We start from the raw sequence: 22744 nt of genomic DNA on the forward strand, positions 1-22744 counted from the left end.
GTTTTTAAATTATTTGAATCGAGTGGCATTTTAATAAAAGAATTTTTGTCTGATGTTAAAAAGCATCGTAATCTTATACTATAGCTAGCCGAGACACAAGGAATAATCATACTGTTATTATTTTTAATAAGAATTTTAGATTTCTTATCTTATTTATAAGGTTTGCTTAGTTTATAGTTTGACCCTTCAAAATACAAAAGAATACCTTTGATTCTCTCATGAGCATATGATGCTGTCACACAACTAAGCTCCATGAAAAGAAAAATTAAGAACATGAAAAGAACTAATCTTTTTTTCCCCAAACAAGGAAATAGTGTTTATCTGTTTATCAGCTTTGCAAAGTGCTTCAAATGCTGCTATATCACACTGAAACACACTGAAACTCAAAAGGACAGAAACACTATCCCAATGCTAATTAGCCAAATGCTAGCCTAAGGCTTACCTGCTGGAATGGACAACAGTATGTGTGAAATGTGTGTAAAATGCCAGGTCTTTGAATTCATCGAACAAAACCTCTTGCACTACCACCTACAGTGCATAATGTACACGCCTGGGATTGGGTGTTTGTTCTTAGACGTGATGTCATCCTTCTTTATTAGCACTGTATTGAGCTGCTTCCTTCTAATCAATAAGGCTTAATTAAATGCTTTTTTCTTGTTACATGGCTATTTGTCTTCAGATATTCCTGCTGATCTATGTCGAAACGTGCTGTCAGCACCGGCTAATACTGACTTAATTAACTACAGTAAACATATTGCACAGGTAGAATACTTAAAATACTTATACTTTAAATACTAATAGATCCAATATCATAATTATAAATTTAGGTTATTTTAATCATGATAATAGTGTTTACTTTACTATTTTTACAAGCTGGTTGGTGTGCACAGGATTCTACGATATGCAGGACAGGGACAGATGAAGGGATAGATGCTGGCTTTAAAAATTTAAAAGATAAAGGTACATTACTATCATAAACAATCATTTTGGACATGACTCAATGTCTTCCAGTCTCTGAATAGACAACTCAGGCAGAATTTCTTACATTTTGTTCAGTATAGTGATTTGTCCAATTATAGTGTTCACCTGTATATTGCTTTACCTCATTAGTTTAAAGTGTTTAAAGGGATGTCTAGACAAGCAGGAGCCACAACTGATTTTGGAGCTTGTTTAACCACTTGACCTTAGCTTACACTAGCCATTTGCAGATAAAACACCTTTGGTTTATAGACTCTGTGCTTTCATGTTGGTTTGCAAACTCATGCGACGCAATTTGTTGCCTTGCAATCCGAGTTTTTGTTTGTTGTCTCACCCAGTTCTTAATTTTTCGTTGTGAAAATAGTTATATGATTATGGATAATCTTTTGAACACTTTCCTGTCTCTAACATTTATGGATGATAGATAATCTTTCAGCTATAGTTTGGGGTGCAATCCTGCCAGGACTGGCAAGGAGACACTGTTAGACCTCTGAGCAAGACCTATAACCCTCATTTGCTCATATACAGTATATGCTTGGAATGGCTTCTGCTTCAATTTGAATTTACTTTGGATAAAAGTGCCTGCCAACTAAATGGATATAAAGCTAGGAGGGATATAAGATCTGCCCAACATCACCTCATCTGATTACTTCATCCGCAGTCAGCTCTTTGTTCCTCTTTACTTCTGCATCCTACAGGCAGTCTGACTTTTCAGATGCATGCTCTTCATTTTGGAGTATTTAGGAGTCTTCTTGTCTCTAAACACCTCTACAGTTCTCTTTTCAAAACAACTATTTTTGCTGGCCACCTCTCTTTCTTCCCTCATCTCAGCTCCTCACTGATTTCCTTCTTTGTTTTCGCTACTTATTTCACTCAACATTCTGTCGTCCATTGTTTCTACATTTATCTGGAACAGACATCTGGAACAGAGGTACAACATGAAAAAGTCTCCATATTCCCTTAGCTTACTGAGAGGTAAAGCAATAAAGCCTGTGTCAATACATGTATTTTCAGAAAGACAGTTGTGTGAAAGAAATACAGCTACCGCTGTTCACTGCTCACTAATTAACAGCCACCGGTCTCTGGAGGCTGAGCAGACAGAGAAGGGCTCACTAAAAGCTACCAGACTGTTACGCCTCACCAAGCCAAGCAGCAGGGAGTATAACCGCATCATAACTCCCGGCTTCAGAAAGACCCTGTTAAACACACACAGACACACACACAAACACACACACTCAAACTAGATGCAATTAAACAGCTTGTATATTTATTTTTTCCCTTCACATCAGAATCCCACATCTAACACAATCAGGCTCATTAAATTATAATTTCCTTTAAAATCTCCATCTCTAGCTGACAAATCTCTCGTAGGCAAATTCACTGACAATCTCATATCACAAACCAGAATGATACATCTGACAGACAACCTTGCACCAAGACATCTTAAGGTCAGTATGCATGTTATTATCTGAGATTATATTAAAAGATGTAGACACTTTGGAATCTATTTTTTAAAGATGTCTGAGTTTTAAAATTCAATGAAACACCCATCTGCTTAATGTTCCATCCTCAGTCACACCTTCAAGACTAGAACACCAGAATTCTTGAGCAAGAGGAGAAACCTTAAAAAATACCAGACAATATTATTGAGGAATCTTAATATTCCTCAATACTAAAATCTGAGAATGTGAAGAGAACTTACTATTAAAAATGTTATGTCCCATAACATTGGCACTGTGGCTTAGTGGTTAGCACGTTAGCCTCACACCTCCAGGGTCGGGGTTCGATTCCCGCCTCCACCTTGTGTGTGTGGAGTTTGCATGTTCTCCCCGTGCCTCTGGGGTTTCCTCCGGGTACTCCGGTTTCCTCCCCCGGTCCAAAGACATGCATGGTAGGTTGATTGGCATCTCTGGAAAATTGTCCCTAGTGTGTGATTGCGTGAGTGAATGCAAGTGTGTGTGCCCTGTGATGGGTTGGCACTCCGTCCAGGGTGTATCCTGCCTTGATGCCCGATGACGCCTGAGATTGACACAGGCTCCCCGTGACCCGAGGTAGTTCGGATAAGCGGTAGAAGATGAATGAATGAATGAATGTCCCATAAATCACTGACCCTGCCTTTAAGGAAAGTGAACTGCAGTGCTAGTGGAGTGTATTCCATAACAGTTTAACCAAAGATAGTTCTGGATTCACTAAACTCTTCTTACTCAGAGAGAGATGACATCACACAAACATTTTCATTCTAACAGATGTAACACCTGACCAGTTTATGCTGCTTGTATCTGAAGTAGAAGTGTGCACATGGACTGGGATCTCACAGGACCAATTAAAAACATGCAGAGTGGGTGGTTTTTACTCTTATGCAGGTGGGAGTGGGCGAACAGATATGAAGGTTGCTAGACAAATAAAAGCCACATTCATTAACAAGACAGGATACTTTAGTGTAACATGATTAAATTAGCTTATTTGTGTTTTCTTCTGAATTCCTTTGGGAGTAAAAAACAATAAATAAATCACTTGCTATGGCTCTTGAGTGGACAACAGAAAAATATTTGCACTGTCATCTGGAGTTCACAAGTTTGAACATTGATGGTGATTCCTGACTTTCACTAGCACCAGCTTTCCATGGAAGGGAATCCAAGATAGCACAATTGGCTGTGGGTGGTATAGCATCACTTCATCCCTTCAATCAGAGAGACACCAGACAATCATGAGTGTCTGTGAGCTTGTGTATGTGTAGCAGATCTCGACTTGTAACCATCGGACACCACAGAAACACCTTCCACACCATTGGTCTATTCCTTTAACAAAAGTACTTTAGCATTGGGAAAAATTAGCATACACATGTTGGAAGGCCTACTCTCTCATCCCTCCATTTCCCGCTGCTCACACAGTGCTACTCAGCATGCATGCCCAAAGCTTAAGTAATATAGACCCACGGTGCACCACTAATTACGGCCCCACCTACAACAATTAGTAGAAACCTCTAACAATCATTAAGCAGTGAATATAAACTTTAGTTAAAGCAAAAATTACATTTAACAAGTTTTGATGAAGTGTCATTTCCCAATCAACCGACTACATATGCGGAAGAGTTTTGATTATCTTGATTATCTAGATAAACTCTAGAATGAGATTCTCTCACTCACTCATTTTCTACCGCTTATCCGAACTACCTCGGGTCACGCCTATCTCAGGCGTCATCGGGCATCAAGGCAGGATACACCTTGGATGGAGTGCCAACCCATCGCAGGGCACACACACACACACTCTCATTCACTCACACAATCACACACTACGGACAATTTTCCAGAGATGCCAATCAACCTACCATGCATGTCTTTGGACCGGGGGAGGAAACCGGAGTACCCGGAGGAAACCCCCGAGGCACGGGGAGAACATGCAAACTCCACACACACACAAGGCGGAGGCGGGAATCGAACCCCCAACCCTGGAGGTGTGAGGCGAACGTGCTAACCACTAAGCCACCGTGCCCCCCTAGAATGAGATTATCTGCATAAATATGCTTTTATTAGATAATTAAATCTAATCCGATTTAAACAGCCTTTAAAGACGCAGGTGAGCAGCATCCTTGTGCCTTTAATCTTTAGACTTATTTGGGCTGTGTGAACTTTTCTGTGATGCAATTTTCACATAAAGAGATTGAGCGATGCAGCAAAAGAAGTAGCCAGGTGACAAGATTTCTGCAGAAGTACAGCTTCAACCTATAATGAATACACAGGCACAACAGTTCATATATCAGCACAGCTAAATTTACTCTAAATGAGTGCACGGTTTTAATTGTATTGAACTAAGAAAGCAGACAGTGTAAGAGCATGTCCCTTCATCCCTGAGACAGCAAGCGCTACAACAGTGATCAGCTCACAAAGCGCTCGTGTAATCTTATTACAGCATGACGCTTTATTACTGCAGTGTGTGTCTAAAAGGAGCCGCTTAGGTCCTGACACAACCCCATCCTCAGCTACAGGAGGGCGAGCAAGCGACATGCAGGGAGGGGAGAAAGTGTGTGTATGTAATGGGATGTAATAGTAAGGATTGACAGCACAAGTGTGGGTTGATGAGATTAAGGTTTTAATTTTGTGCACAACACAATTTTATTCATTTGTGCAGAATATTCCCTTTGATACAGCACTTTGAAAAATCTTATTCATGTATTATTCTAGTATGGAAAGCATATATAAAATTCAGAATAAAAGGAAATAAATTTAACGGGAGAAGGGGGAATGGAAATAGTGCAAGGATGGATGGATGGATGGATGGATGGATGGATGGATGGATGGATAGATAGATAGATAGATAGATAGATAGATAGATAGATAGATAGATAGATAGATAGATAGATAGATAGATAGATAGAGGGCTGTAGTCAGGAGAATGAGCTTCTGAATGCCATATAACTATACAGCATTCTGAGATGTCTCTTTCATGTTTAAATCTTCTTTTACCCTCCATTCTCTCTCTCTCTCTCTCTCACACACACACACACACACACACACACACACACACACACACACACACACACACACACACACACACACACACACATGTATCTCAGATAAGATATCAAAGCTACATTCTCTTCCCTATGAAAGTGCCTTGCAGGTTTAATTTGAAAATATGAACCTCAGTTACCTCAAGAGATTTAAAACAACCTGTGCTTTCTTCCTCCTACCCTACCCTAAGAAAACAATAACTGCTAGAGCTGAATGGCCTGTATGCCACATGCATATTTATTGGCAACATATCCAGTTGGTCACGTAATTATGTGTGTGTGTGGTAGATCAGATGTCATGTTCATACTCATGTCCATTTTAAGACACTTGCACTGCTTGATATTATAGTACAGTTACAGAAGATAAATTTATCTTTATATAAGATAAGTTTATTTTAATCATTTATGTAGATATATATATCGCTTCTGATGTGCACGTTAAGGATAAATTCTACAGTAAAGTTTTAGATCCGGATTTCTGTAAAGATGTCCAATGTTAAAACTGTTAAACAAATAAAACCAAACTAGATTGATGTCACTGTGTCACTTAAATCATTTAATTCTCTGAAATCAAACAATAATAACAAAAAAAGTTCCCTCCAGTTTATACAACTGCGCAGTTTGCCTTGATCAGAGGTCCAGAAGTGGTGACTTGTTGGTCCTGGGATACAAAACAATAGTCCAATGCCCTAACCACTGAGCTACCACTTCCCACAATCAGTCAGTTTGTTTTTTTTATCACTCAGTCTGTATAATACACATGTGGAAGAAAACTGTAAGCAGTTAGTAATGGCCATGGTTTTATAATGGGAGGTTTAAGATGCACATACGGATGTGATGGTCAGGTGTCCACATATTTATGGCTACACAGTGTATAATATTTTATCTACTTTTAGAAATCACAATTATATCTCGCCAATCTATAAACCTTTATAACCTTTATTAACCTTTTTACTTGCCTAGGCTTTGTGCAGACATCATCTGAGATAGATAAGAAGCCTTTTCTTTAAATAGCCTTTTCTCTTTTTTTTTCCTCTATTTTAACCACACGTCAATCGCTTCCCAGCAGCCAGCTCTTCCCATTATATGATCGGTACCAACCATGGAGCTGAAGACTAACACATGCTATGTGTCAGACATGTTGCTCAGTGTAGCATCACAGAGCAGAGTAACCAAGTCAGAGGAAAGCATTATCCACCCCTTGCACTTACAGTAGCGTAAAGATGTCCAAGAACGACCTATGCTGTGATAACCAGGGACAGAGCATGACCGCTCCCTCCTCCCTGCTCCCACTGAGCACTTTACTTTCCTGACCCCTGAGGAAGGCTATGGCAACATTGGGGTTTGAACCCTAGATGAATATCCCAAAAAGAGCAATAGCATATATTTAACTAAAAAAAAAGTGTCTCCAGCTCTCAGCGACACAGTTGGTTATTACTTATAAGCGTAAGCGTATTTGGAGAATCACTTTTGATATCAACATCTATATTAAATTGTAATACAGTCTTGCCCCTATTAGCTAAGCATATTGTACTTTTTATACCGTTTCAACCCAAATAACAAGTAAAAAAGTACAAAAGAATGAATCGGCCTTCTAAACAGTCTCATTCAGAATGTCTAAATTTGGTGAAGGCAGAAGATGGCTGCGGTCTGTTCCCTGGTTCTGTAATCGGCTGTCACTTCACTACTCCTCCTACATGAGTGACTTCTGTGTTGAATATTTAGAGTGTGACAGTCCTTTGACTCTGTACTGTGGGTTAGTAATGAAGGAAGATGAACCGAAGCGGCTGACAGGATGACGGCGGAATAAAGCTTCCTACCTGATATGTGTTGTCGAAGCTGTCATACATGAACCGTGTGATCAGAGACGTCTTTCCAACTGCAAGAGAACAAAGAGGGGAGAAGCGTTAAAATGGCAGGCATTCAGAAACAGACAGGCACACTGAGGCATTTTGGGACGGCTGAGCACTCGGTCTGAATTGATTCGATGGCAGCGTGGAACAGAGTGTCATGAATCATACGACTGCCAAGGGACCTAATTAATGATTGCAAGGATGACCAGAGGACTGAAGATGATGCCAAAGAGCATACAGTAATTATAATGATGACCGGTGCAACATCATTGTTTAGGCACAAACTGAGGCAGAAATAACAATCAAAAAGGATTAACACTAAGGGAAAAAAAGATTTAATTAGAAAATAGCCTGTTACACTGTGACAATCTAAAGAAAATCAGGATTTATACAGTAATTTCATTTCTGTTATATTCATATATTAAAAGATAACCAGGCTATAAGGATGACAAATTGCTAGAATAACAGCTATGACATCTTTTAAAACAGCTAGATATGTGAAGAGGATGCTGAGCATTTCCTTTACATTTTAAAGAAAATGAGAACTCTCACTTTTATAATGTAATAGAAAACTAATTATTTAAACATTGCAAATAATAAAATGTATTCTGTGTCTCAAACAAAACAAATAAAAGCTGCCCTTCTTATTGCTAACTTGTACACCTGAAATACTCTATAATAGTATTCAAATTATTGAAGAAATCTTTGACCTTGCTGTAACCTTGACCCTGTTTAGATCAGTACCAAAATCATAATAATTCATGTCTGCTTTAATTGAAATGAACAAATATATATCCGTCTTAATTCCTGCAAACATTCAGTCACTCGTTCGCAAACAACAAACCACTCCATCTTGAGATATCACGCTACAGAAAATTTCAGATAGCTTCACAGACCGACGCACAGACAAACAGAAAAAATAATCCTTCCATCACATAATGGCTGAAGCAGAAAAAGATGAAGTGCAATGTGAAATTAGCAGCGTACTAACTACTGGCCTTATGCCTTGTGAGCCGCATTCAGAGTCAGACACTCAGTCCAAACAATATATCATTAAACAAGCAGGAAATTCTGATCTGTGATCAGCGGGTGCTTAAACGTCCCATTCACATTATTCAAATGAACATTCATTCAAATCAATTGCATAGCAGGGAAAGAGCTCTTGTACAGTAAATACAGCCTGGAAAAAACTCTGCCTCCTGTGGTGGCAAAGTGTAGCATACATGCCTCCATAACCACAAGATCATGGTATGGATCATGAAATGAATATTACACTGTTATATCTCCCAACCCTTAATTCTTGTGATACAGAACTGACAGGTAAAGCAAACAAGTACACACATGCACACATACACACACACACACACACACACACACACAGTTAGTTTGTTCAGTGCATCAGAAGAACGGGCCGAAAGCTGTATTTCTCGGCACTAAAAGAACTTCACAGTGTGTTAGCGATGCCACGCAGCTGCAGGTCACAAGTCATTTAAATGCTAATTTGTCCTAAGACACATAGATCTGACTCTGTTTCACAGCACACATGATTGAAGCCAGGGTTCATCTAAAGCTTTTGAGTAAACACAGAAGTATGATTTTAGTTTTGCCATGCTGCTCTTTCAAACAGAGCATGACTATTGATCTTGTGTGGAGTGCACACGCACGTGTGTGTGAGTGTGTGTGTGTGTGTGTGTGTGTGTGTGTGTGTGTGTGTGTGTGTGTGTTTTCTCAGGGTGTGGTGCTCACAGTGGGGAGATAATGGCTTACCAGAAGAGCAGTCATGCAGAAGATGCTGAGAGGAAAGCAGTCGGAAAATCCTTAAAGATTGCTTACATTAAATATGAGCAACTCTCTGAGCATGTTCAAGGCACTTAGACATCTGATTTTTCACCCTCACTCACTTTTTTAAGAAAAAAATAAAGCGGCAAAAATTGAAAGTAAGATAGTTGAGTTTTGCTGATGAATAAAACTCAATTTATACTAAAATCCTTGTAAGGCAGGCGGGACAGTCATGTTTCATAACAATAAAAAGTCCTGACAATATCGCCGCCCCAGCCTTCTCTCTAAGGGCCGTCTTCACGGAGTCTGGATACACAAAGAGCTCATACTGTGCTACTGATGGATAGTACAGCAGCAGGCGCCTAATTTTAGTCCTGTTAAATATTTAATACCGTGTCATTTAGTGAGGTAGGAGGGCACATGACATTTTTTCAGTTAATCACCCATGCTAGACAGGAAAGGGATGGCCCAATTCAGTGGGTAACATTTCCTTTGATAGATTGTGTGTTTGCAAAATCATGTTCCAGCCTCCCTCCAAGCTTTGCCATTAGCTGAACAGTGCCTGATAATGGCTTATAAAATCTGTGAGAAGAGGACTTAAGTAATTCTTTGAAAATAAGTAAACACATACCACAGAATAGGAGTTGGAGTAATAAATGCTATGAAATATGATCCTGACACCATTATTTTCCTTTGTGTTTTGACCAAAAGCGATAACGTTAACTTGTTATTTAAATATCATTTTACTTCACTATGACTACCACGATGTCCATCTAGGACCTGCTTGAAACAACAGCGTACGATTATATAAGCTTTTGTGATTAGCTTCATCAGTGAAGCCCACAGAACATATGCATGCAGTTCCATCTCTCACCACAAGGGGCACTAGAATCCTCTTTAGGTGCCAGTATGTCCATTAATTCATCCTCCATAAGGTAACAGAGTTCATGCTCAAGCTTTCTCACTGACTGATGCAGTGAAGTAGAGAGGGGCTCAAATGTGTCGTTTGCTAGCGCTTCACTGAGACAGAAAAGCAGCTTGTGAGATTCTCTCCTGAGACACTCCTTCTGGCTCAAACAACACTCTCTAAGTGAGCTAATTTTTCTGTCAAAAACGAACTACACGTACCTTTAAGCTTCACTGCATCTGTGATTTAGGAAATTATTCTTTCAGAAATAGAATTTGCTCAGTGAGAAAAAAAAAATCTAAGAATTAAAAAAAAAGGGGACTTTTTATTTATTTATTTATTTATTTTTACAAAAAGACAATTTACAAAATGAGACTCAATGCTGATTGAATTTATAATAACATGTATAAATTACAAACAAAGGGTTTTCTTGCATGGATATTAACTAATATGAAAAAGCATGATTATTGCAAACTGGTTTATTTTACTAGACAAATACGTAACTCGGTTACTGTGGTTCTTATACAGTAGTTGTTTGTCTAATTACAGACAAAACTTTCTAGTCAGCTATATTTAGATATTTAGTCATAGGGAGTTGTAGCCATTTTGTTCTCTGTTCTGTGGTGACATTAATGATGTACATTTACAAAATTGAAGGAAAGAAATAGGACAGGAAAATAACGATCTGGCCTAGAGGCCGCAATATGAAATGGGTTGTTGTAAACAGAAACACAAAAGCAATTTTGGCTTGAAAATAACCGTACAGCATGCTGTGCTACTCCACCTGTATCAGCACTGTAGCTGATGGCCAACAGAAATAGCACCTGAGTGCAAAGAGGGACAAAAGCTATTAGCAGAATTGTACTCCTTGATCACACCAGTGCCTTCTTTTCTATCTTTGTCCTTATGGCACAATCATTTCCAAAACAGTCATTCAATCCATCAAATTTATAAGAGGACTGAATTTAAATGTGTTGTGGATGAATCTCAAGCCCAGACCCTAGGACAATCAGATGTTGTGTCTAGGTTATCAGTTTTTTGTACAGTTAATATAGTGGTAAAGATTGTCAACTATGTAGCACAAGGGTCCTAGAGGAACGTTGTTTTCTCTCACTGTGTACTGCATCAGCTATATATGGTGAAAATGACAATAAAAGCTTCTTGAAACATGAAATCACACTATCAAATTAAATTTGCTATTATTGATCACACATTTGTAAATTAAAGACTAAGAATCGTCTGCTCCTCAAGAATTTAACTACTCACTTATTTACAAGATTGTATAAATGCACTTAGCTAGCAAACTATCTTGTAATACTTAGTACATACTTAATACATTAACTACCATTTTCCAGCCTAGTTAGTTAGCATTCTTGTCAACTGTATATTATAGCTCTTAGTGAAGCTTATATTATATAATATCACAATATCTAGAGATTATTGTTATATCTACAGATTATGTCCAATTTAATTACTGTTTTTTTTTTTTCAGTCCAAGGTGTGAGCAGAACACTTGTGACATGGATGTCTGTCAGCTGTGTGTATCACCTCAAAAATGAGCCCACAGCACTGTTAATTAAAAGAGATTATCCAAAGAGCACTTATCAGTCTGACTAATTATCTTCATTTGGGCCCTCTTTTTGTTCCTGTATCTGTTGGGATCTCATTTAACGCAGTAATTGAAGATTATGCTAATGAACATGTTCTTATTTATCGATATCTGTGCAGGTTTGGAAACAGAGGGTCACACTGAGTCTCTCACTGAGCTTAAACATGTTTGCATTTGAGAATCTGCACTACACTTGATTCCAGTAAAGAAATTAGAGACATTCAAAACGAAGGCACAGAAAACTGTATGAGCAATGCCGAACACAGGGGAACTCTCAGATGTATCCATGGAGACGGTTACCTTGTTCTCATCTCTCTGTGCTGTCGCTGTCTTATTTTTCTGCAGAGCTCAGCCAACGTTGTACTATGGGCTGTAAAACCAGTATACACAGGAGCAAAAGGAATGAAATAAGGCTTGGAGAACAATTAGAGGACCATTATTCCAAGAGGCTCTTAAGCCGGCAGTTAAGGGTATCAAGGCAAAGGGAGATGCTCGCTGGAGAGAAGGGGCGGTGTTGAAGTGATGAAGCACCTCTACCTCTCCATCTTACACCACTGTCATTCTGTCACTGAGTACCAGGAAGGGTTCAATCTTAAAGTGGCAGCTGGTGGAAGTACTCTGCAGCTCATTTGCACATACGTGTCTAATACCTTACCCTAGCTGTTTCATGCATTTCAGTACAATGTTTTACATGCCATTCATGACTCAGAAGTGTGCATCACACAGGACGCCACTGGCTGTCACTTACGGCAGATGGGATAAGAAAGTAGCAAGGGTTAGAGTGTGGTTTAAATGGAACTCTCATTCCTTCACAGTATATACAGTAGCACTAGCTTACTATCTAGCTATTGAAGTCAAGTTTGTTAACCATCATGTACAGGTAGAACAGTTTGATAGATTAAAAAATATTTTTTTATTAGCTTTATTAGCTCCTTTCCAACAAGGTTACATCCATCCATCCTTTTCTACACCGCTTATTCTACCGGGTTTGTGGGGAACCTGGAGCCAATACCAGGAGAACCAGGGCACAAGGCAGGGCACACCCTGGACAGGATGCCAGTATATTGTAGGACGCAATTACATACACACCACAGACAATTGTGGAGCTCATCCTACAATGCATGACTGGGGGAGAAAACCAAAGTACCAAGAGAAAAAACACTGAGGCACAGTGAGAACATGCAAACTCCACATAAACACAGTGTAGCAGGGAATCAAACCAACAATCCTGGAGGTTTGAGGCAAGCATGCTAACTACCTAGCCACCACACTCCCCACAACCAAGGTTTTGGCTTGATATTATATTTAGAACCAGAACTATTTGTCCTAGCATAAGGAAATGGTTTAATGGAGATGCTAAACCACCTCAAAGTGCTATAGATAAGAGTGTAAACTTTGAAAATTGAAAAGTATCTTTTAACATCTTTTCAAATAAGCAGCATGCTATTGTTTCTTAGACATATATACAGGCATTACTACTGATACATGACAAAATTTGTAGCAGCTATGTAACCACCTTGGTTCAAGCTTTGTCCACCTGCCAGCACCTCTGATTTTGTACAACTAGGTAAAAAGTGAAATGGTGGGATTTGCAGAAGCTATGATAACATGTATCACCGTGACACACCAGAGCCGGTCCAACGGAGAAGGTACATGATAGGACCAAAAGACCTGAGCATCACACTCATATGTGCTTCTGTTGCCACAAAGTGGAAAGCACACAGTTGTCTACAATGACTTTGTATACTGTAGCATTACAATTTCTAATTTCATTAGAACTAAGGAGTCTAAACATGTTTCAGCATGACAAAGACCCTTCTCTAAGGTCTATGAAGACATGGTGTGCCAAGGTTGATGTTGAAGAACTTCAAGTGGTCTGCACAGAGCCCTGACTTCAACCCCGACTGAACACCTTTGGGATGAATCGAATGCTGACTGTGCCTCAGGCCACTTCACACTGAATCAGTAATGCTTTTGTGGCTGAATGAACCCAAATCCCCACAGACACTCTCTAAAATCTACTGGAAAGAGAATGGTGGTATTTATAACAGAAAAAAGGTAGTAAATCTGTAATGGGATGTTCAACATATGGGTGTGATGGTCAGGTGTCCGCTAACATTTAGCTGCATCAAACTGATGTGCTTTACATTTCACTGGTGTTAAAGGATGTAGAATATGTATGAATGCAGGATACATGTGGCAATGACACAATAACAGAGTGGCATCACTTTAGTGCTTCGATTATTCATACCTGTTTTGCATTCATATATAAACTGGAAGAGGGCATGAAGAATTTTTTTTTTTTGTGTGTGTGTGTGTGTGTGTGTAGATTACTTGAGTCTTAGTTTAGCAGAGAATTTTGCTGAAACTTGCAATACTCCTCAAAAGCTGTCAAGCGCTGTTCCTATTTTTCCATATCTGTGTTTATATTAATTTAGGATGCATCTGTTAAAGGTGAATAATGTATCTGTATTCATTTACAGCTCCTGGGGATACACAAGATATGTATGGTAGCTTTTTTGTATTATAATACTGTATTCCCAGTTAAAAGCAAGTATAATCCTGGCCATAAAAAGCTCTTTCTTTCTTTTTTGCTCTGCAGCATTATTCACTCAGACCTCCAAAGGCTCATCTAATGAACTTCACTTTGGGTGATGAAGTTATGAAGCAGCGAACAGGCACCAGGAATTAAACCAAGTCAACAAGGGATCCCGATTTGCTGTCATGTGTGTGATTATTTGCTGACTTCTCAGTATGTTTAATAGCGGTAACCTACTTTCCTGCAGTTAGATAGAAAAAACTTTTTAGAGTCAAGTGCCCCAAGCTTGATTCTGTATTGCTACTGAAGCAGTGTGAATTTGTGGTCTTGGGTTGCACCTAGGACCACACCATAATGAACACACAAACCCATCCAAGCAGTGAATGTCCCATTTGTTCAGTATGTCTGAGGTGGAACTCGAAGAGCCCTGAATCCTGTTAGAGGCTGGCTGAATGACCAGCTATGTCATCTGTTACCCTAGAAAAATGGAACGAAAAGTGTGATAGTATCTGGAAGTGTGACCCAGTTAGGAGAAAGCTATTTCCCTGAGAGAGTGAAGGCCATTGAAAATCAATGTTTCTGAACTTGAAGATAGATAGCTTCCTTTTACTGCCTTAGCAAACACCTGTGCAAGGGTCGGGACAATAAAGCAGACTCTAAACTAACAGACGTTACATTAAAAGAGCTCAAGAGTGACATGAATTAACACCCACCCCAGGTGGAAAATTGTGTCATTGTCTCGAGTGCCATAAAACCACACAGTTATAATAGAGCTCATGGTGACTCCAGCAGACACAGCATGGGAATGGGTTTTCTGTATTCAGAAAGTGTGCCACATGTCACATGAGACCAAAATCACAATCAAACCTCTTGGTGATATACACAGTGTAGGACAGAACAATGTTACTGTGATTGGTAATGATCATTTCACATTAACAACTTTAATCACCATTTACAAATATGCATTGTCAAAGTGCGCCAGGTGTCAGGCTTTCAAATGGCTGTGATAGATTTTTGTGTTTTGTCTAGTTTTTGTAAGACAAAAGGTTCATTTTTATACAAAAGCATGAAAGTGCCGGTGGCATCAGCACTGTAACTTATCGACAATTACCTCCCTGCTCCTTTAAACCATATGTCAAGTATATTTAAATATGATCTTGATGGGAAACTGTGCTGTTTTTCATCAGGTAATCGGTTAGTATGCAAGTGTATTAGCTCATGTAAAAACAATGTGCTTAAAAGATGTTGTTGTGTTTTCTGAAACCTCCTTAAGCTCTTATGAAGGGAGCATGATAAAGCTTTTTTTTCACTTAATTCTAATCAACATTATGACACAAATAGTTTCTGATAAAAAAATTAAGGGCCTTGTGCTATATGATAGCTATTTGGTATAACACACTATATCATTACACCCCTATCTGTTTCATTAACAAATCTGGAGCAAATAAAGCCACTGAGGCATTAAAGCTTTGAGGCTTTGAATAAATCGTATATATGAGGAGCTTTATGCTTGAGGAAGAAATAAGAAGCAAACCAATAGGCAAAGAAATGGCTTGAAAATCATTACAAAATATTCTGCACAATTTTTACATTCTGTCATACATCCTTGTATTAATTAATCAAACTTTCAGTGTGTGTGATCCCTATTAAGATTAACAGCTGGTCTCGATGAAAAGAAATAAGAATCACCATTAAATGTGATTAAAAAATGTTTCTGGTCTCTGGTAATTTTGTGCTTATAATGAACATCTGGGAAAACCGGATCATTCTCATATCTGTTATAAATTCTGATCAGCTCAGGGATGTTGTCCAAAATGCCTGTACTTAAATGTATGTATGTAATGCTCATACAGCTCTTAAAAACACTGGAGAGTGTGTTTTATCTCTGTAATCCTAAACAATGGATCAGAAATGAAGCAACATTTGAATTTAAAGTGCATGCAGTCTTCTTTGCAAAATGCTTTACATGACCCTACTACATGTAAGATGTAGAGCCGTTTTAACCGTAGCAGTACCCTAGTGTTCCATTGCGAAATTTTCCATTTTCCGAGTTTCCAATCAGCGTGAACCAATGATTTATTTTATCCCCACAAGTCTGTTATAAGATTGGTTAAGACACTGTTGGGTTTCTGTAGAGTATTATGTGTCATACTGTGTCATAGTGGTGAGCAGTGTGATGAGAAATGGGAGGGGCTTGAACCCCATTCTGGCCAAACACCTCTTCACAATAACACAGGTACTTTTTTGATAGTGAAACCCTGTATCTACTGTAGCTGCCACAAGGAAAATTATGCCATTAACCACTACTGCGGTGTGTGACATCACACATCACAGTGCTGAACACCACCAAAACAGGAGGAAATCCCATTTTTGTTAATACATATGAATGCATTTATTTAGGCATCATAAATAACTGGAAAGCGAATTATTTTGTGAATTTTCTTGGCCAAATGTGTGGTAATGCAACAAAAAAAAAAAATAGAAAATAGAAAGAAAAGCTTATAAGGCTCCTAACCAGAGGCCCAAATAGTAGACTCAGTAGACTCAGGTGTGTTTTCTGCTTGGTTGTAAAAAAAAAACCTGCACCCACGACGCTTCTTTACAGATAAAATTGGACAGCAGCAGTGTGGGTGCAGGTTTTTATTCCAACCAAGCAGAAACCACAACTGAGTGTACTGAAAGCCAAAAGCAACTGATTAACAGGTGTGGCCTCTGCTTGACTGGTATAAAAACCTGCACTGGCACTGTGTGAATAAGACTGGACACCCTTGATGTAAACAATTAACAGATATAGTTAGGCAGAAATGTAGTATACAACTTTAGATAAGTAGCAATTTATATTTGCACTGTCTGGTGTCTACATTGTCGACATTAAAGATTTATTTAAGATTTTTACTTGCCACGTACACAGTTACTGTATATACAGTATACAACTTGCAGTGGAATGAAAACCCGGCCTACTCCCCGTAGACTGTACAATTAAATAAAAACGAATGAATAGAATTCGGATAAGCGGTAGAAGATGAATGAATGAATGAATGAATGAATAGAATAGGAAGGATATGAAAAAGAAATAGAATGTGATGTGTAGCATGTTACCTGCAGGTAACATGCTAAAAAAATTAAATATAATAGGAAAAAAGGTCAAATAAACAGCATAGGAAGATTTGTGAAGTTAATTAGTAAACCAAAGGCTAAAAGGATGAAATACACATATATCTGAGGTGTACATGTTCCAGTGTGATCGCATAAAACCTGGAAATGTTTCTGAATGTCCACTGAGTGTACACAACTGAGTGTGTATTTTATAATCCCCCACAAAAAAACATTGATGGCCTGTAGTACAATGCATTTTCACTCTTTTTATGCATAATTAAGGTCCATTGTGGGCAAAAATACGTATGCATAAAACTGATGCACGCAGAGTCTAAACACACAGATTAAGCACCTTGAACCTGATGACTTTTCTCCATTACAGAGCACATTTGCATTTGACTGAGGATCTGGCAAAAAAGTGCCAAGTCAACACAAAAAGAGGCCGGAAGTGCAGCTACATATTACGATGCTTGCAATGTACTAAACTTTGGGCAACTGCTGGCAGCCAATTTTTATGACATTGACACTGCAAAAGTTCCAAATGTTATATGCAGAAACTAATGGAATAAAGTTTAATTTCCTATTTACACAAAGTGTATTCTGTATGCTCACAGCATCTTTTCATACAAAAAATGTAGCATCATTAACAATGCCCTCCACACTGTTTACTGGTTCATTATTTAATAAACGCTTCATTAGTTAAGATAAATAATACATTATCTGCATTACAGACTTTGCTTTTCGTTATTGCTGATGTTTCTAATAGCTCTGTGATTGACCATTTCCACAACATTGGCATTTATTCCATATACATTCTAAGAGCATTTTGCAGTTGCATCAGTCTTCATCCTGCTGTACATACATATGGCCTTATTAGGGAACAAAAGACTTTAACAAAAGATGGACTGGAAATAGTTGCATTGAAGACATGAATACTTCAAGCAAAGTAAAAAAATAAAAATAAAATAATAATAATAACAACAATAATTATATATATATATATATATATATATATATATATATACAGTAATGATTTTTTACATTTATTACATTTTAACATGTAATATCCTATATGTGTATGTAACAGTACATATTTATGATGTCCTTTTGACTGCATTGATTTCTGCTGTAAGACATATTCTTAATTTCCTCTCTTGCTAATTCCTCCACTAAGCAGCAAAAGCTGTGAAAGACTGTTTCATCTTGACATTTGGGTAAATCAATATCTACATTTCTTCCCCAGAGTCTGGCACTTATCGATCACCATTAACCTCTAATTAAGGTGGAGAAGGGCACTGAGCTCTCTCAGTCACTGGGAACAACAATGGTTTTGAGGAATTCAGCCCCCACAAGTAGCATTGTTTTTAAAGCTGTAGTGTGGGTCAGCTTCACCATGAACTTAATTCAATTTTATATGTGTAGCACTTTTAAGAATTGACATTGTTACAAAGGAGCTTTACACAAAAATGTACATTTAGGATTTAAATTGATAAATGTATACCAGAGGTGATTGTGGCATGGAAAATCTCCCTTTCGCATTGAAGAAAAAACCTTAAGAGGAACTAGACTCAAAAGGCAACACATCCTCATCTGAGTGACACTTGACAGTATGTTAAATTCCTTCTATAACTGTGTAGAATATAATCAAAAGTTTCATTCTAGGTATAACACAAAGTCTATTTTGTTGACTGAGACTTGAGTGCAATACTTTTTCAAGGAAATTGCCATGTAACCCTCACACTACCATCACACTATTCATTCATTCATATATTTATTTATATTATGTACAGGAACATGAAGAAATGCTAAAGAAAAGGTAGTACTTCAAGGATAATAACAAATAAGTTCATGAAGTATTTATGAAGTTCTAAAGGTTCTCAACCTCAGCTCACTCATGTCATAATTAACTTTCCTATCTATTGCAGTTAAGAAAGAAAATTGAAAGAAAATGTGTGTGTCTGTCAGGTCGTCAGTGTAAATGAGAGCTGGTTCTCAACTGACTCACCTGGTTAAATAAAGAAAGAAAAAAGAAATTAGGTTTTAAAACAACAATGCCTTAAAATAGCTGAAAATTTCACTGAACCCCTTATCGTTGACAAAGCTATGTCAGGATGTTGTTCTGTATTACTATTTTATTTTAATGCACATATTATTTTCTGGTAGATTTTAATTTATTAATGCTAGAAATAAACAATCATGTTGAGAATTTGTTAATTATTAAAATATATTTTTTTAGATATGCTGGCCTGTGCACAGAGTTTGGTCTGCATAGGCTTTATACAGCCTACGCTCTCTATAATAATAATTATTATTATTATTTTTTGGGCCAGTTTGTATGGCACCAATATGGCTGGGCTACTGCAGTGCTGCTTCTATTCATATCTGTAACACTTATATCTCTGGATAAGGGTATCTTCCAAATGCTATAAATTCAAATGTAAATGTCTGTAACAACTTGTTCATTCTGAGTAGTGTATTTTTACCCAGTTACATGACTAATTTATCTTCCTGGTATTTGTGGATGCTTTTGTTTGTGTAGTAAACATTATAGCATTACATTAAGCTGCATTAACACAACAAATGTTGGTATCTCTAAGTGTAGTCACATACCATGTTGTTTTGGTCTAATATGTGCACCACTGAATAGTACAGGTGCATCTGTATTTGTGTTCATGTCACATCATTCCAGCCTAGTCGCAGATGATGTAACCATGACCAATGCCAGGTTTTGTGAATTTTTCTGGTCACAAGCTTCAACATCTTGAAGGTTTGCAATCTGACTGCTTTTCAGCATTGCTGTGTATACAAACTTCCACAGTGTTTTTCAGGGTTAGAAATAAACTTTTTATTACTCTTTGGAGTTTTATTTCATATTTTGGGCATTTATTTCTCATTATATAAAACACATAACACACGTAACTCTTTGTATTGTTATGTGTATTAATTTTCATCACAAGTTTATTGGTTAAAGAAACACTTAATTACCCCTGTTAATTTCCGCTCCGATTCCGACAGAACGTTTATACACAATGAGGTTTCAGAGGAAAATATAATAACTGAAAGTGTCCTCTTCCTGTAAAAGACAGCATGTAACAGTCACTAGGAAAAACATTACCAGTCTGTGAATATTAGGGAATAGTAACATTGCAACATTACGTTTTCTCATCTCTACAATCCCACTATCTGGTGACAGGCAGAAGAGGATGTGTTCCCTTTCAAGTCTGGTTCCTCAAGGAGTTTCTCCTCACGACTGTCACCGTTGGCTTGCTCATTAGAGAACTGAGCCTGCATCCAGAATTCTGTAAAGCTGCTTTGTGACAATGACTTTTGTTAAATACACAAATATTTTGTTTAATTATACAATAATGTATAGTGTTACACCATTAAAATAAAATTAAATTAAATCTCAGTGTTAATATGCACCCCAATCTCCATTACATAGTCACGTCATTTGCATATGGAAATAAAATTACTACGCTGCTTTATTTAGAGCTGGGCATTGCCACAGTGAACTGGCATGTTATTTTCTGTGATATGTTGGCATTTTTAGTGTGATTTAATCCCCTGCTGCAACACTTTGGCATAAAGGCCAAAAAACAAATGGTAAATTGCTTAAGCAACAATGTAGCATGAACTAATTGCTTTAATCCATAGTCTATAGGGACCTACTTAATTTTGTATTTTGTATTGCAGAAATATTAAGAATGTACTTAAAACTAATCTTAATCCGATCTTCCTGGCAAGACCTTGTCAACAAGTACAGGCCTTAAGAATACACAAAGAAAACGATTTGAGAAAGGAACAGCCGGTATCACCTACAGTACGATGGTTTGTGTTCGAATCACTTGGCCCATGGGAGGTCACTGACAAACAATCAATTATGCAGAAAAATCATAGACAGCTTAATAAACAGGGACGATAGGCTGAGTCTGGCAGTCCATCAGTTAATAGGCCTCTCCTTTAATTATGGCCATCCCCTATCAGGCTGTTCAAAGGAACTACAGAGGGAGTCTAATCGTCATGAGGGCCAATTACGGCTGAAAAGGGAACATCTGCTGCCCATGAAAAGCCACCCGTGAGCATGTTAACCTGCCGAGCTCCAAGACACTAGCTCAGACTGACTAGACTGAACCCATATGCAAAAAACGGTGAGCACACGTCTGCCAGACGTGAAGCTACAGACACTTCGAATGTGTATGTGTGCTCTGAAAATAAATAAATAAATAAATAAAATGCTATGATTTTGAGTTGGAAGGTAGTCTGGATCTAATGATATTCAAATACCAGTTTACAGCACAGGCTGACTCGCTCTAATTAAAGTCTGTTTGTTGAATAACAAGGAAAAGGTCACTTGTTTATGCTGTTTTCTTTTTTACTGTCTAGGCTTGGTTCTTCTTAGCCTAGATGACTTGAATATTAGCAACCCACATATTGTTTGCTTTGAATAAAATGTGTCTTGCAGGACATGGAGGCACTCAAGTAGAAAAAATGTGTATAAATAAAGCCACTGGGCTATAAACCACATGTTTGTAACTATTCATGAGCCAGTAAAGGGATTATGGCAAATGATTCACACGCTGAGTAAATTCAGGAGAGACATTTTCACTATGCAGAGCTTTGTTTATTGATTTATCTAGAAATAACTCTCTTTTTGAATCTTCTAACCAATATGCGTTTACAACAAACAAAAGATACTGAGTGTCTCATTGTAGCGTTTACTCCACCAACAAGCTGTTTATTTAAAAAAAAACTCTTCTTTGAATTGTTTAAGGATTTCTAGTTTTTACTGATTTGGCCACCTGAATAGACAACATCAAACAAACAAACAAACAAATAAATAAATTCATGAATTAACAAACATGGTCTCTTAACACTTTGAAAAACCAGAAACACTAGTAACTGTAAAATAAATTCACAGGCCCCTACCAGAAAAAACAACTACTTAAATATCAGTGTATTATATTTGCATCCAAAGAGCTTTTTAATTCCTGAAAGGTCCAACAAAAAACTTCCATAAGCAGAGGAACAGAAAAACTTTTACCCTTTCATCAAGGCCACATTACAGTCATCCTTGGCCGAGAGTCCACCCATTTGTTAATCCATCTGATTTCTGTACCACTTATTCTACATAGGATTGCAAGGAACCTAGAGCCAATTCCAGGGGACAAGGCACAGGGCATGGGACACCTTGGATATGGTGCCAAGCATCACAGGGCACAATCACACACCCATTAACACACTATGGACAATTAAGAGATGCCAGTCAGCCTATAGCACATGTCTTTTTACTTCAGAAAACCAGAGAACCTGGAGGAAACCACTGACCAATGGGAAGAACATACTTCACGAACACAGAGCGTTGGCAGGAGTCAAACCTCCAACCACAGAGGTGCTATCAGGGTGGTTGGTATAGCATTACTTACCCTCCTCTGTCAACTAGAGTGACACTAGGCAATCACGAGTAGCTGTGAGC

General features: G+C 38.0%; 1 protein-coding gene across 1 annotated transcript in view; it reads right to left on the reverse strand.

Moving 5' to 3' along the window:
- rab6ba (RAB6B, member RAS oncogene family a) overlaps positions 1 to 22744 on the reverse strand; it is a 72639-nt gene that overhangs the window by 27347 nt on the left and 22548 nt on the right. The window contains exon 2 of the mRNA XM_060867750.1: positions 7309 to 7367. Coding sequence (XP_060723733.1) covers positions 7309 to 7367 — 59 coding nt within the window. The remainder of the gene's footprint in view (positions 1 to 7308; positions 7368 to 22744) is intronic.

Source organism: Tachysurus vachellii, chromosome 4, assembly GCF_030014155.1.
Source record: "Tachysurus vachellii isolate PV-2020 chromosome 4, HZAU_Pvac_v1, whole genome shotgun sequence".
NCBI lineage: Eukaryota > Metazoa > Chordata > Actinopteri > Siluriformes > Bagridae > Tachysurus > Tachysurus vachellii.